Here is a 13,062-nt window from a genome sequence, read left to right as displayed (position 1 = left end):
AGACATAGGAGAGAGAGTGTCATGCAGCTTATTGACTCTGACGGCGTTTTACAGGCTCATCTGGATACCGTCATGCACTTAGCAACAGCTTTCTATGCCTCCCTTCTTTCCGCAGATCCTGACACACAAGACAGAGATGTGGCTAGAGATGAGATTTGGCAGAGTTTACCTGTGTTGGTCACACCAGAGATGATATGCTCACTTGATGCACACTTTACCAACACAAAGGTCAAGAGTGCTCTCTCCGCCCTTCATAAGGGCAAATGCCCTGGTTCCGATGGTCTTACTCCTTTTTTTACAGCCTTTTGGGATATGATAGGTGATCATATTACTTCAGCCCTGTAGGGCATTTGGGACTCGGGTGAGATGCGTGACTCACTGACCGAGGGACTCATACACCTTATCCCGAAAGGTGGCAACAGGAATTTTGTATCCCATTGGAGACCCATCACTCTTTTGGGCACTATGTACAAAATATTGGCCAAGGCGATTAGCATCCGATTGCAGCCCCTTCTTCTAGACCTCATCCATGATACTCAAACACACTTTGTGCATGGCAGGAGCATATTTGATAATATATTTTCCTTTTGGGAAGCCACAGAGTGGGCTATGCAGAGCGGGCAGAGGCTGGCAGTTCTACTCCTGGACTTTGAGAAAGCCTATGACAAAGTAGATTGGGGTTTTCTTGAGGGCACTCTTCTACGGTTTGGATTTTCAGATGCATGGATCAGAGGGGTGGCATCCCTTTACAGATCAGCCCACAGCCAGGTTTTGATTGGAAGGGTAAGGGGTGACAGGTTTCAAATTTCCAGATCAGTTCCTTAGGGATGCCCTTTAGCCCCCTTCCTCTTTCTCTTTGTGGTAGAAGCTATGAGTATTTTCCTTAGACCTTAGGCTGAGCTTTATGGGTTGAGATTGCCCTTGAGACATGACCAGGAGCTTCTTGACTATGAGTTGGCTGATGACACTGCTATTTTTATTGAGGGCTCTTCGCAATCACTTGATTCTTTCCGAACAGCCTTGAATATTTTTTGCTCAGCTGCAGGGGCACACATTAATTGGCATAAATCCTTTGGCTTTTGGATCAGTGATGAGGACACTCCAGGCTGGGGAGTTGACATTGGCTTTTCTTGGATTCAGAGGGGTGTTCCTGTCAGATATTTGGGATGCCAAGTAGGATTGGGCATCTCTCCAGCACAACAGTTTGCCCCAGTACTAGAAAGTATAAGGAAAAAGCGCCTTTTTTGGAGCTCAGCCAAACTCGACCTTGCCTCTAGAGTTGTGGTAGTGAACCAGGTTCTCTTGGCCACCGCCTGGTTTGTGTGTTCTTGCTGGTGCCGGTCTAGGGATTGCATCACTCAGCTCATTAGACCAATCAGGAATTTTTTATGGAGTGGACTTGATGGCACGGCAGATGTTGCAGCGAGGGTGGCTTGGGAGACCATTATTCTCCCTACATGGGAAGGGGGCCTTAATATCATTGACCCGGACTTGGAGTGCAAAGCATTGCTTTGTAAGGTGGTGGTGAGGGGACTCATGCCTGGGCAGGAACCTTGGAAGACCTTAGGAGATGATTGGGTGGACAGCCCTCGCTGGATTTTTACTTCCGCCTCTCTCAGGTCTCCTGCCTCTCCTCTCATGACTGCCATCCTCAAAGCTTGGGGGAGCTTCATGAACACTCTTCGAAGGGTTCCGCCCTCTACCCTTGAAGAGATTGATAGGCAGCCGATCATTTGGAACGATAGTATACTTGATGAGCATGACAGACCTCTGGGCACTTCCCATTATATGCAGTGGTCTGGGTGGGAGAGGCCCTGCCTACACAGTATGCACTTGGAAGGCTTTTATCAGGCTACCTGAGGATCAGAGGCTACAGTCCATGAGTCACCTTAGAGGGGTAGCACGCAGAATTCAACAGATAGATGCAGCCATCCCGGTGGAATGGACAGTTGAGATGCCTATTACTTCCACCACTTGGATGGGAGCTTTTTCGAGGACAGCAGTTCCTCTACAGGTGATCGCTCTTCGAGGTCTCAGGAAGATGTAGACGTTGGGGATGGAGCTATACTCTCTAGATCCACGGATGATATTCTTCTAGAAGTTGCCTTTCAGCCTGTCAGAATATCTGGTTTTGTGGACCATGGAGCAAGCTTGCAGTGGTACTTAGACCCCGACCCTCTGCTCTTGGCCCTGGGATCCTGGAGGTTGTGGTTATATGGAGGTGCACCTATCAGGTGCTTGCAGTGGGACCCAAGAGACTGGGACTGGATAGATCATGGGCACCGAGAGAGGGGGATTCCCTTCTTTCCTTTCACGGTTGGTAATGCCAAGAGATTTCAGCTGAGCAGTAGAGGTTGGATTCCCTCCAGAGCCCCCCATTGGGATAGCTTCTTCATCACCACAGATTTGCATAGGAATTTCTAGAGGAGGCTCTGGAAATCCCTCAGAAATAGAAAGATCACTCTTTTCTTTTGGCTTTCTATTCATGGAGGGATTGCAGTGAACCCATGGAGATCACGATTTGGGGCTGATCCCACTTGCCCTCGCTGTCATTTTGCCTTTGGGACTGCAATCAAGCGAGAATTGTTTGGAAAGGAGTTGCTCGGATACTCAGCATTTTTCATACTTCCCCTTTCTTCATGACTTGGGGCTCGGTCGCATGGTTATCCCTTACTGGGCCCCAGGTGTTTTATGAGGGTGAGCCCTCTTCTTGGGCACTCTCGATCCACCGACATGTGATAGAGCCCTGCTCTCTTCAGGATGTACCACATATTCCTTTGAGATCTTCACATGTTTCAGTGGACACCTCTTGGGAGATTTTGGCTAGCATTTCCTCTTGGCACATTTGGAGAGCCAGATGCACAGAGGCCTTGGATGACACCCAGATACACCCATCACAGGTGTTCATGGGTATTGGGAGTGACACGGTTCACACTTTGATAGCCATATGGGCTAGCATGCAGGGCCCTTCACAGGCAGCCTCTTCTAGGAGGACTGTATTTCTTCGAGTTTGTAGGGATTCTCCCTTTTTCTCGGAGGTTTCTACCAGATTGAGATGGCACTAAGAGCCCCAATCCTTTCTTTTTGGCTCTTGACCTTTTCATGCATTGCATGGTGTATCCCGTATTCCCGTATGGAGCTTGCTCTAACGGTTTTCTTTAATACTTAATAGAAGTCTCTTTTTTGCAAAAAAAAAAAAAGTATCAGACTGTAGGATGATGTTTGGCCTAAATTCCGTCAGAGATCCTCGCCAAAAAACCTAGTTCTCAAACCCCTGAGCTGCTGCTCTTCCCCGCTCCCTTGCTGCCCCCTCTCCTTCAGCCCCTCCCTCAGCCCCCTCCCTCACCCTCCCCCTCCCTCAGCCTCTCCCTTCCTCCCCCTCCTCTCCCTCTCAGCCAGCCCCCTCCCCTCTCAGCCCGCTTTCCCCCCTCTCAGCGCGCTTCCCCCCCTCCTCTCCCTCTCAGCCCGCCCCCTCCCCTCTCAGCCTGCTCCCCCTTCCCTGCTCCACTGCTCCCTCTACCCCACTCCCCTCACCCCCGCCTCTACCCTTCCCCCCGCCTCTACCCTCCCCCTACCCTTCCCCCGCCTCTACCCTTCCACCCACCTCTACACCCCTCTCCTCTACCCTTCCCCCACCTCTACCCTTCCCCCCACCTCTACACCCCTCTCCCTGTACCCTTCCCCCACCTCTACTCTTCCCCCCGCCTCTACACCCCTCTCCTCTACCCGCTCCCTACCCCCGCCTCTACCTCCCTCTCCTCTACCCCCTTCTATCCTCTACCGCTTAGCTGCCCCCTCCCCTCTCAGCCCGCTCCCCCTTCCTTTGATATTGGTTTCGACCTAGTGGAGGCAGATAAGGAAATCTTTTTGCTCTTCATCAGATTTCCCAGGCTTCCCCAGGTTTACCATCGACTTCTTTTTGTTATTGGGGAGCATTTCGGCGCGGTTGCTGTGATCCCACCCCTCCCTGGGTTGCCATTGGCTGCAGCAAAGGCAACCAAGGCTGATGGGGTACCTAGAGTTAGGGTCCTCTATAACGATGAGAAATAAGTCGAGGTCCACATGGGTAAGCCAAAGGAACAAGGTCATGTTCAGGAAGCCTCTATTTCGAAAGTGTATCTTCAATGCTAAGTGTCGACTTTGCTGATCTGCCGGATGGATGCAGACCTTGAGTTCTATATGAGTTCTCGCCAAGTTGGTTATGGGGTATTCCTTTTTAGAGTGATGATGTGAGTGACATTCCTAGTACTGATTTTATTTGGTGGGGTTATGGAGATAATGGAGCTAAGTCCTCCTACACTGTAAAATCCCTCCATGAATAAAAATCCAAGATTAAACAGTTATTTTTCTTTTCTTGAGGGATTTTTAGAGGTGCGCCGTAATGGCTTCACAAGAAGCATGAACTCATTTTCCACGTAGATTCCAGACAAAAGATAAAATATAAGCTTGCTAGCTAACAATAGATAGACTTATTATCAGGAGATTAGGTCTGTTACAAGAAAATTGTATAGGTTTGAGTGTAGATCATCCAGATCCTTTGTAGGCCCTAGTGTACAATTTTTTTGTCAAGCTGCCAATTTGGGCTTCTCATTTTCTGAAAATGCTACACATGCTTCTCCAAGCATGGTATGGGGTGGCATTACAGCCACCCAAAGGATTGTATAGATATATTTTTTCCTCATGGTCTATTTGGAACTCTTCCCTTCTGTAAGCACTATATGTTCAATATGTGCTACATGAACATTTGGAAATCTACATATTTGATACTTGCTAGGTGCCTGCAAAGACTCTCATCTGCTACTTTGATCTTAGATATTGTCAAGGACAAACAAGAATTTTAGAAACCACAAATAGTTTGGTATAACATTGATCTCTGTAAATCTTTAAAACTGATTCCAACGAATTGAGGAAACTTACCAACACATTGCCAAAGAACTCAATGTCTTTCAACGCTAGCAAAGATCGAAACATGCGAAAAACTAGGAATCGAAGAAACTTATCTCCTCCAAAGAAGCGTGCTGCTATAAGATGAGCCCTGTTAATAGAATAACCCAAGAAATAGATATTTATCAATAAATAACTACAACGTTAGCAAAGTGACATTATAATAATTGAAACATTTTTCTTACTTCAAGCGCATTTTTCTTATTAATCAAGGGACTACATAAAATCAATTTGCAAAAGAACTACAGGTTGAAAGCTTTCTATCTTGTTCTTGTTTATCACTTTCTCAAGCTTATTGCTGTGTTTTCTTTAAATAAAACAAGATGCTTTTTGATTTGATAGATTAATTCAATAAGAGTCTCACCAGGAATCAACCACAGATAAAAAATCGATCTTGTTACATGATCCCCTCAAATATGCATTTGGTCCCTTGTATAGACCCAAGCATGCAATTCGAGCTAGACATTCTACACTGTTACAAATAGAAACATTAGTGTGGCACTCTATGCTGTTAAGAATAGACACAACAGTGTGACATAAAACGTAATTTTTTTTTTCAAGAAAATTGCTTCATTAAGTATGAAAGAAAACTGCAAGAGCAAGCTAAAATGCGGGAGTACATCATGCAATGCATGAGGAAAAAAAACAGCTCAAAATGAGCTGATAAAGATCCAAGGCGGAGGCTGAAAATGCCATCTCAACCCTAAAGGAGACTCAGAGAAGAAGGGAGATCCTCTCCAAAATCTGAAAAAAGTAACTCTCTTGGCTGTGGCTGCTCTAAAGGATCCCTGCATGCTCGCCCAAATGGCCATCAGAGTGTGTACTGTGTCGGTCCAAATACTGGCCATAGTCTGGGAAGGGTGAACCTAGATACTCTCCATCGCCTCTGTACATCTGGCTCTCCAAATATGTCAAGCTGCAATGCTAGCCAAAATCTCCCAAGACGTGTCTACTGAGGCATAAGCAGCTCTAAAAGGAGTGAAGGGAACATCCTGGAGGGAGCACGACTCCACTCAGTGTTGCCGTACGATGAAAGTTGGATCTGGATCATGTCCCTCGAAGAACACCTGAGGGCTAGTAAGAGATAACCAAGCCATTGAACCCCAGGTCATATATAAAGGTGATGTATGAAAGATGCTGAAAATCCTAGCAACACCTTTCCAAATCGTCCTCGCCTTCCTGAAGGCTTTCCATGCTCCCACTGAAGATGCAGGGCCCCTCTCCCATCTTGGCCATTGCATGTGTTGACCCTGCCACCCATCTGAATCCAAAAGGATTCCCGTGCATGAAAGACAAATCGATGGTAGACCTGAGGAAGACCAGGAAATCTAATGAATAGTGATGTGACCTGCCTGACTGCTCGCAGCAGCCTATAGGCTGTCCGCAGCTCCTATTTGCTCCTCCTGCTGCCCCCTTCTCCTTGTCGCCCCTCCTCCTTGCCTCGCCCTAGCTCCGCCTCACCCCTCCTCCCTCTACGCTCTACCCTACCCTCCCCGCTCCACCTCTGCCCCCCGCTCTGCCTTCTCCCCCCCCCACGCCGCCTCCCCTTGCTGCTCCCCTGCCCTGCCTTCTCCCCTGCCCTACCTTCTCCCCTGCACCGCCTCCCCTTGCTCCACCCCCCGCCCTACCTTCCCCCCCGCTCTACCCCTCCTTCCGCCTCCTTGCCTCCCACTCCCCTCCTTGCCGCCCCGCACATCCTCCCGCTCTTCTACCCTCCCGCCAACGCAACCCCCTCCTTCTTCTTCTCCTCTTCTCCCGCCTCTCCCGCCCTCCTTCCTCCTCTTCATTCCTTCCTCCTCCTCTCCCTCCTTCCTCTCCTCCCCTCTACTTTCCCTGCCGCCCTCTCTTTCTCTCTCCTCTACCTTTTGGCCTCGCCTCGCCTGGTCGTTCTTTCTTTTCCTTTTTCATTTGCCTCCCTGCAACGGGAGCATTCGTGTTTGTTACGGTGAAAGAAAATCTTGGTAGCGACCTTTGGTCTAGCTTCTTCTTTCCCCAGCTGACAAGCAACACATGCAGCAGGCAGTTCAATCCCTCTAGGACAAGGCGCTTGTGGGCAGAATTGTGAGCCTCACGCCTACACGGAGATAGGTGAGCGCAGAGATCTCCGAGTTACCAGGCCAGTGTCTTTGATGCAGACAGATGGGTCACCTCGCCAGAAATTGCCCCCGTGGCCTCCCTCGTGCACCTCCTTCCCCTCCTCCACAGAGTAGGCAGATTCACCAGACCCAAGTTCAGCGCCCTCTCAAGCAGGAGCAGCAGGAGTTTCAGTACAAGAGGCTGAACATTTTGAGGCCCCAAGTCGTTGATCTTGTTTGCTACTTGGGCTAATGTACCTTTGAGCTCTTTCACGTCTCTTGTGATTTGATCTAGGCGCTCTTGGACCATTTGGTTGTGCAAGTTGCACCAATTTAGTTGTTTGTTTGCCAAAGGCTGAGCCGCTTCTTTTTGTACTATTGCAAATGGAGAAAACATATCTTTATCAGATCCTTCATGGGTTAAGCTTTCGAAAGGAATAGTTTTTGGCCATTTTTTATCCTCAAATTCTAGGGATCTGAACAGGATCCGCATTCGAGAGGACCTCTTGAAGGACGAGGAGATTCAGCAGGTTATGACAGAGATCTGGGAGCACTTAGAGATGGCACCAAGTGAGGGATGGGCTGCATGGGTTGCCGATGCGATTCAGGGGAGCAATGTGGAGCTGCAGGCTCATGCCCTCAGGCGGAGGAGCACCCTTCAGGAGCGCGAGCGGGCTTTGAGGAGAGACCTCGCCTCCATCGAGCGGCTCAAGGAGCAGGACCAAGTGTCTCAGTGGCTTAGTGACAGATTGGAGAGCGCTCGTCTCGAGCTTTAGGACACGAAGCTACGACGGGCTGAGTTCTCCTACCATTCCTCTCGAGCCAGATGGGTACAGCAGTTCTTTCAGACCACTGGGCCCCGATCGCCAGCGCACAGCTACAGCGTCTTCGGTTTTTATAGCCAGCTCTTTCAGACAAAGAGGATGACCCCAGCTGGTCTTGTGGCCCGAGAGCTAGTTTGGGATCACGTTCTGACAAGAGTCTCGCGGGACTTATGCAGCAGACTTGAGAAGCCTTTCACAAATGAGGAGCTCTAGGAAGCCCTCAAGGCTCTCCCAACCCAGAAATGCCCGGGGGAGGATGGCTTGACTCCAGCCTTCTTTCTGAACTTCTCAGAGATTATCTCCACCCCTTTCCGTTTAGCTTGCCAGAAGATTTTTGACACAGGCCTTCTCCCTCAGTCCTTGCGCAGGGGGTGGATTTGTTTGATCCCGAAAGGGGGAGATAGGTCAGATATCCGACATAGTGGAGGCCGATCACTCTGCTTGATACTGCATACAAGATCCTCACCAAGGTCTTGAGTTTGTGGTTACGGCCTCATCTTACCGACATCCATGACACACACTGGGTTTGTCCAAGAGCGTAGCATCTTGGACAACATCTTCACGTTCTGGGAGGCAATGGATTGGTCCAGGGAGGAGTCATAGCTACCGGCCATCCATCTCTTGGACTTCGAGAAGGCCTACGACAGGGTGGAGTGGTCTTTCCTCAAGGGCACTATGAGGAGATTGGGTTTCTCAGACCGATGGGTCAGAGTAGTTTTAGCGCTATACGCAGGGAGCTCTAGTCAGATGATTATCAGAGGACACACAGGCGAGGCCTTTCCTCTCTCTCACTCGGTCTACGCTCCCTTCCTCTTCTTGTTTGTAGCGGAGGCTCTGGGCTACTTTTTGAGATCACAGGTCACGGGTCTCACAGGATTGAGGCTCTCAATTAGGCAAGAAGAGGAGCTCCTTGACTCGGAGTTTGCAGATGACACAACCTTGTATGTTAAGGCACCATAGCGAGTCTAGAGAGAGTTAGAGGCGCCTTGGCTATCTATTGTGAGGCCTCGGGGGCACGGATCAACTGAACGAAATCCATAGGTTTCTTCATGGGCTTTGAGGAGACACAGGAGATCCCTGAGTGGGGGAGTAACTTTGGTTTCAGATGGATACCGCGGGGCTAGACAACGAGATACCTCGAAGTTTGCAGATGACACGGCCTTGTATGTTGAGGGCACCACAATGAGTCTAGAGAGAGTCAAAGGCGCCTTGCCTATCTATTGTGAGGCCTCGGGGACACGGATCAACTCGACGAAATCCATAGGCTTCTTCACGGGCTTTGAGGAGACACAGGAGATCCATGAGTGGGGGAGTAACTTTGGTTTCAGATGGATACCACGGGGCCAGACAACCAGATACCTCGGATGCCAGGTGGGTATTGGCATCACAATAGAGCAGTAGATTGCCCCAGTCCTTGAGAGTATTCGGTGCAAGCTTCTCTATTGGAGCTCGACCAAACTCTCCCTTGCAGGTCGCGCCTTAGTGGCAAACCAGGTCCTTCTTGCCACTGTATTGCCTCTTGGTGCTGCTTTCATAGTGGATGCATTGGGCATCTCCGACGGTTGGTATGGAACTTCCTCTGGGTAGGTTCAGACGGCACGAGGAACACTAGGACCCGAGTAGCTTGGCAGATGGTGATTATGCCGCAGGCACTGGGAGGCTTTGTAGGAACAAAGTGGAGACAGGTTGTGAACACAAGTGAGCAAGAGTGCATACACAAGAAAGCTCCAATAGAAATGTACCCAAGTACTACTGGTCAACCATAGGGTTGACTTTATGCCTACAACACCATATCTTTGTGATTTTTTTACAAATCCCCCCTCAAAGATATGGCTGAAAGTACCCTGGAAACATCTCAGGTGTATCCTACAGTACCTAAAGTACCATGGTTGCACAAATTCATCCAGAGGAATATGCAACCTATGGGAGTACATGAAAACAATGCCATTGTGAATCACTTCACAACCCCCCTTGACATTGTGAGAATGTCTCTAATCCCCAAGCCATGTCCATGTCGTAAGAAAAGATCTGTTGACAGGGCTTTGGTGAAGATATCCACCACATTGTCCTCAGATGGACAATAGATGAGATCAATGAAGCCATCAGAAATACAGTCCCATACATAATGATAATGATTTTCAATGTGTTTCATGCGAGCATAAAAGACAGGATTGTTGGCTATGGCAATGCAACTCTGGCTGTCACAAAAGATAGAGTTTGCTTCGCCATCCTGTGCAATGTTGCAAGTCATGCAAAAGCTTCCTTAACCACATTAACTCTGTAGTGGCTGAATTTGCAGCTTTGTACTCTGCTTCACTGGAAGAAAGAGAGACTCGCTCTTGCTTCTTATTGAGCCATGAGATACAGGCTGAACCCAATGAGAAGCAATAGCCAGTAGTGGACCGTCTGTCGTCAATGTCCCCTGACCAATTTGAGTCGGTGAAAGCACTCAGCACTAGATCACAATCTGAAGCATAATGCAAGCTAAGAGAGAGAGTGCCATGGGCATATTTGAGAACTCTCTTTGCTGCATTCCAATGTGTGATCGTGGGACAATGCATGAACTGGCTCAAAAGCCCTGTGGTGTAGGCAATAACAGGCCGTGTGGAGCATAGATATATCAAACTGCCAACCAACTGCCTGTACAAAGTGCCATCAAAACTTTCAGCAGTATCATGCTTACTCAGCTTGAGTCCCTTCCAATGGAGTAGCCACAGGCTTACAATTCTCCATTTTAAATTTCTGCAACAACCCCTTTGAATACTTTGTCTGTGACATAGAAATCCCATCATGGGTCTGCCAAAACTCAATGCCAAGACAATAATAGGCCCAAATCTATCATGTCAAAGTTGTGACATAAAGTAGGCTGCACTGCTGTAATTTGCTGCAAATTACCACCAGTGAGTATGATGTCATCCACATATAGTACCTGTTGGAATATGAAGCCAAAGTGAGTAAAAAATGAGTGTACTAGGTGTCTAGGGGGTGTTTTATAGTCTAGTGAGTCCATGTGTCATATGTTAGAATTATAGATATAATACAGCAGTGACCAATGTAATTTAATAAGCTAGTTAGGGGCACTTTTCCCTCTTTAAGAGGTTTTTCCCCCTAACTGCAGTTAGTCCACTAACTATGGTTAGTGACTACTAAGGTTTTGTCACTAGGACAAAACCTTATCTCACTCCTTCAGTTGTATCTCTCTCACACTCGTGTATTTGCAACTAAGCTTTCGGCTCTCACTCTCTCCTGGTTCTTGCTCTCATTTGCTCTCTCTCTCCCATTCTCACATTTGGTATCAGAGCCTCGTTGAGCTCTTGCCTCCAGCCCAAGCTCCTCGTGCCCGTACAGTTCATGCTTCTGTTGCTACATCCCGTCTGTACAGCTCTGCTTCCATACCATTTCGTATAGTCTCCGTTGGCTGCATCGTACGTCTGTACAACTGCAGCGCCGTACAGCTGTAGCGTCGCCAGCGGTACATCGTCGCCAACCATACACCTGCAGTTCATCCGTACATCCCGCACGTGTGGCGCCATACAATCTGTGTCTCCGTATGACCGTAAAGTCCAGTCGCAGATACCGTACGGCACATTTTGTACCTCTAGCTGTACAACCAACATGCCATCCCCTCCGTACAAGCTATATACAGCCGTACGTTTGTACTTTTGGCAGGTCCTACAGGCGTCTTGTCCGTACCATTGTTCGTACAGCTGCTGGGTCTGGGGTCGTACAGCTTGCAGACCTTGGTACAACCTGCGTGCATGTCCGTACAGTACCTTCCGTACATGTCCGTACATTTCGTACAACCTGCAGCAAACAGTTCGTCCGTACAGTACGGACATCCATACTTTTTGCATGCAGCCCATCTGTACAGGCACTCTTGAAGTTGGTCGTTTGGCAGGTACACTTAGCAGGAAGCCATTGATTGGTAGAGCAATTTTTGGACAGATTTGAGCACATTCTGTGAATTGGGCATTTTGTTAGATTTGGGGCTTTCGTCCATTTTTTGGCACACATTGCAAGCAAATTGCAAACATTGGCCAAGAAATTGGGGATTTTGCAGGAGAATAGCTATTAGGGTGAAATTTGGCTCAATTTCAACTCGAAATTTGGGGCTTTTGTTCAAAAATTGCAGATTTGGGGCTTTTAGTAAATTTGCCCCTTTCTGGTTGCAATTTCAAGCCACAAATTGGGGCTTTTGTGTTGGAAGAAGCAATTTTGGAGATTTCACACTGCCTTTCTTGAAGTGTTTTGCAGCACTTTTGGCAGATTCTAGAGAGTTTTTGATGCTTGGACAGATTTCTGACAGTGCAAGTGCAGAAATCTGAGTTGCATTTACAGCCAGTGCTTGGCTGTGTTTTTTGGGAGTTGTGCATTTCATTCCCAGTAAGGGAATTCAGTTTTGTATCTGTTAAAATCTCTTCCTCAGATATGGCCCAGCAAAATCAGAATGATTTCCCGTTCGGTGGTCTCTCACAGGAAGACAAGTTGGATGGTACCAACTACTCCCTATGGAGTTTTATGGTACGCAATATTCTGATTTCTCGCAATTTATGGGATTATGTGAATGGGGATGAGATCCGACCAGCAGGTATGGCACCTAATACCCCTCCCTAGCAAGGAGGTGGAAGAGGTCGTGCACAGGGTGCAGTTGCAGGACAGGTTGTTGGTGCAGCTGTAGCCACCACTCCAGAACAAAAGAGATGGGATTCACGGGATGCCTTAGCTTTGTCATGCATCTCTCTTTCCGCGAAAAGATTTATCATTCCGCATCTCCGGTCGTGTAAGACCTCAAAGGCAGCGTGGGATATCTTAAAAAGCATGTATGCAGCCCGGAATGATGCAAGGGCATCTTTCTTGAAAAGAGAGTTAAGTAATACACATATGGAAGAGGGTGACTCCATGTCAGTCCACCTCACAAAGCTACAGGATCTCAGAGAGCAATTATTGAACATTGATGAGATTATTCCTGATTCAGAGATGATTACCACCACTCTGAATTCTCTTCTTGAGACTTATCTCAGCTTTCATACCTCGCTGAACTTATCATTGAGGGGGGGTGCAAATCCTCTCACTTTTCATGAGTTGATAGGACTTCTGCTTCAAGAAGAGTAGACCAGGAAAAACTTGGCTTCATGTGCAGGTGAACAAGCTATGTTCTCAAAGTTCAAGTCAAAAGGAAAGGGACACGCAAAGACATCAGTAAATCAGCCTTCCAGTGG

At 48.1% G+C, this 13,062-nt stretch overlaps 1 protein-coding gene across 1 annotated transcript in view; it reads right to left on the bottom strand.

Annotated features, from left to right (window-relative positions):
• LOC147901234 (uncharacterized) overlaps positions 1-13,062 on the bottom strand; it is a 242,280-nt gene that overhangs the window by 180,505 nt on the left and 48,713 nt on the right. The window contains exons 5-6 of the mRNA XM_087376453.1: positions 5,309-5,416; positions 4,918-5,035 (exon numbers count right to left, since the gene is read on the bottom strand). Of these exons, the coding sequence (XP_087232579.1) occupies positions 4,918-5,035; positions 5,309-5,416 (226 nt within the window). The remainder of the gene's footprint in view (positions 1-4,917; positions 5,036-5,308; positions 5,417-13,062) is intronic.

Source organism: Dipteris shenzhenensis, chromosome 6 (genome assembly GCF_047967505.1).
Source record: "Dipteris shenzhenensis isolate YYH24624 ecotype China chromosome 6, Dip_SZ_1.0, whole genome shotgun sequence".
NCBI classification, from domain to species: Eukaryota; Viridiplantae; Streptophyta; class Polypodiopsida; order Gleicheniales; family Dipteridaceae; genus Dipteris; species Dipteris shenzhenensis.
Note: the sequence above shows the minus strand (reverse complement) of the source record. Positions and strands in the feature narration are given on the sequence as shown.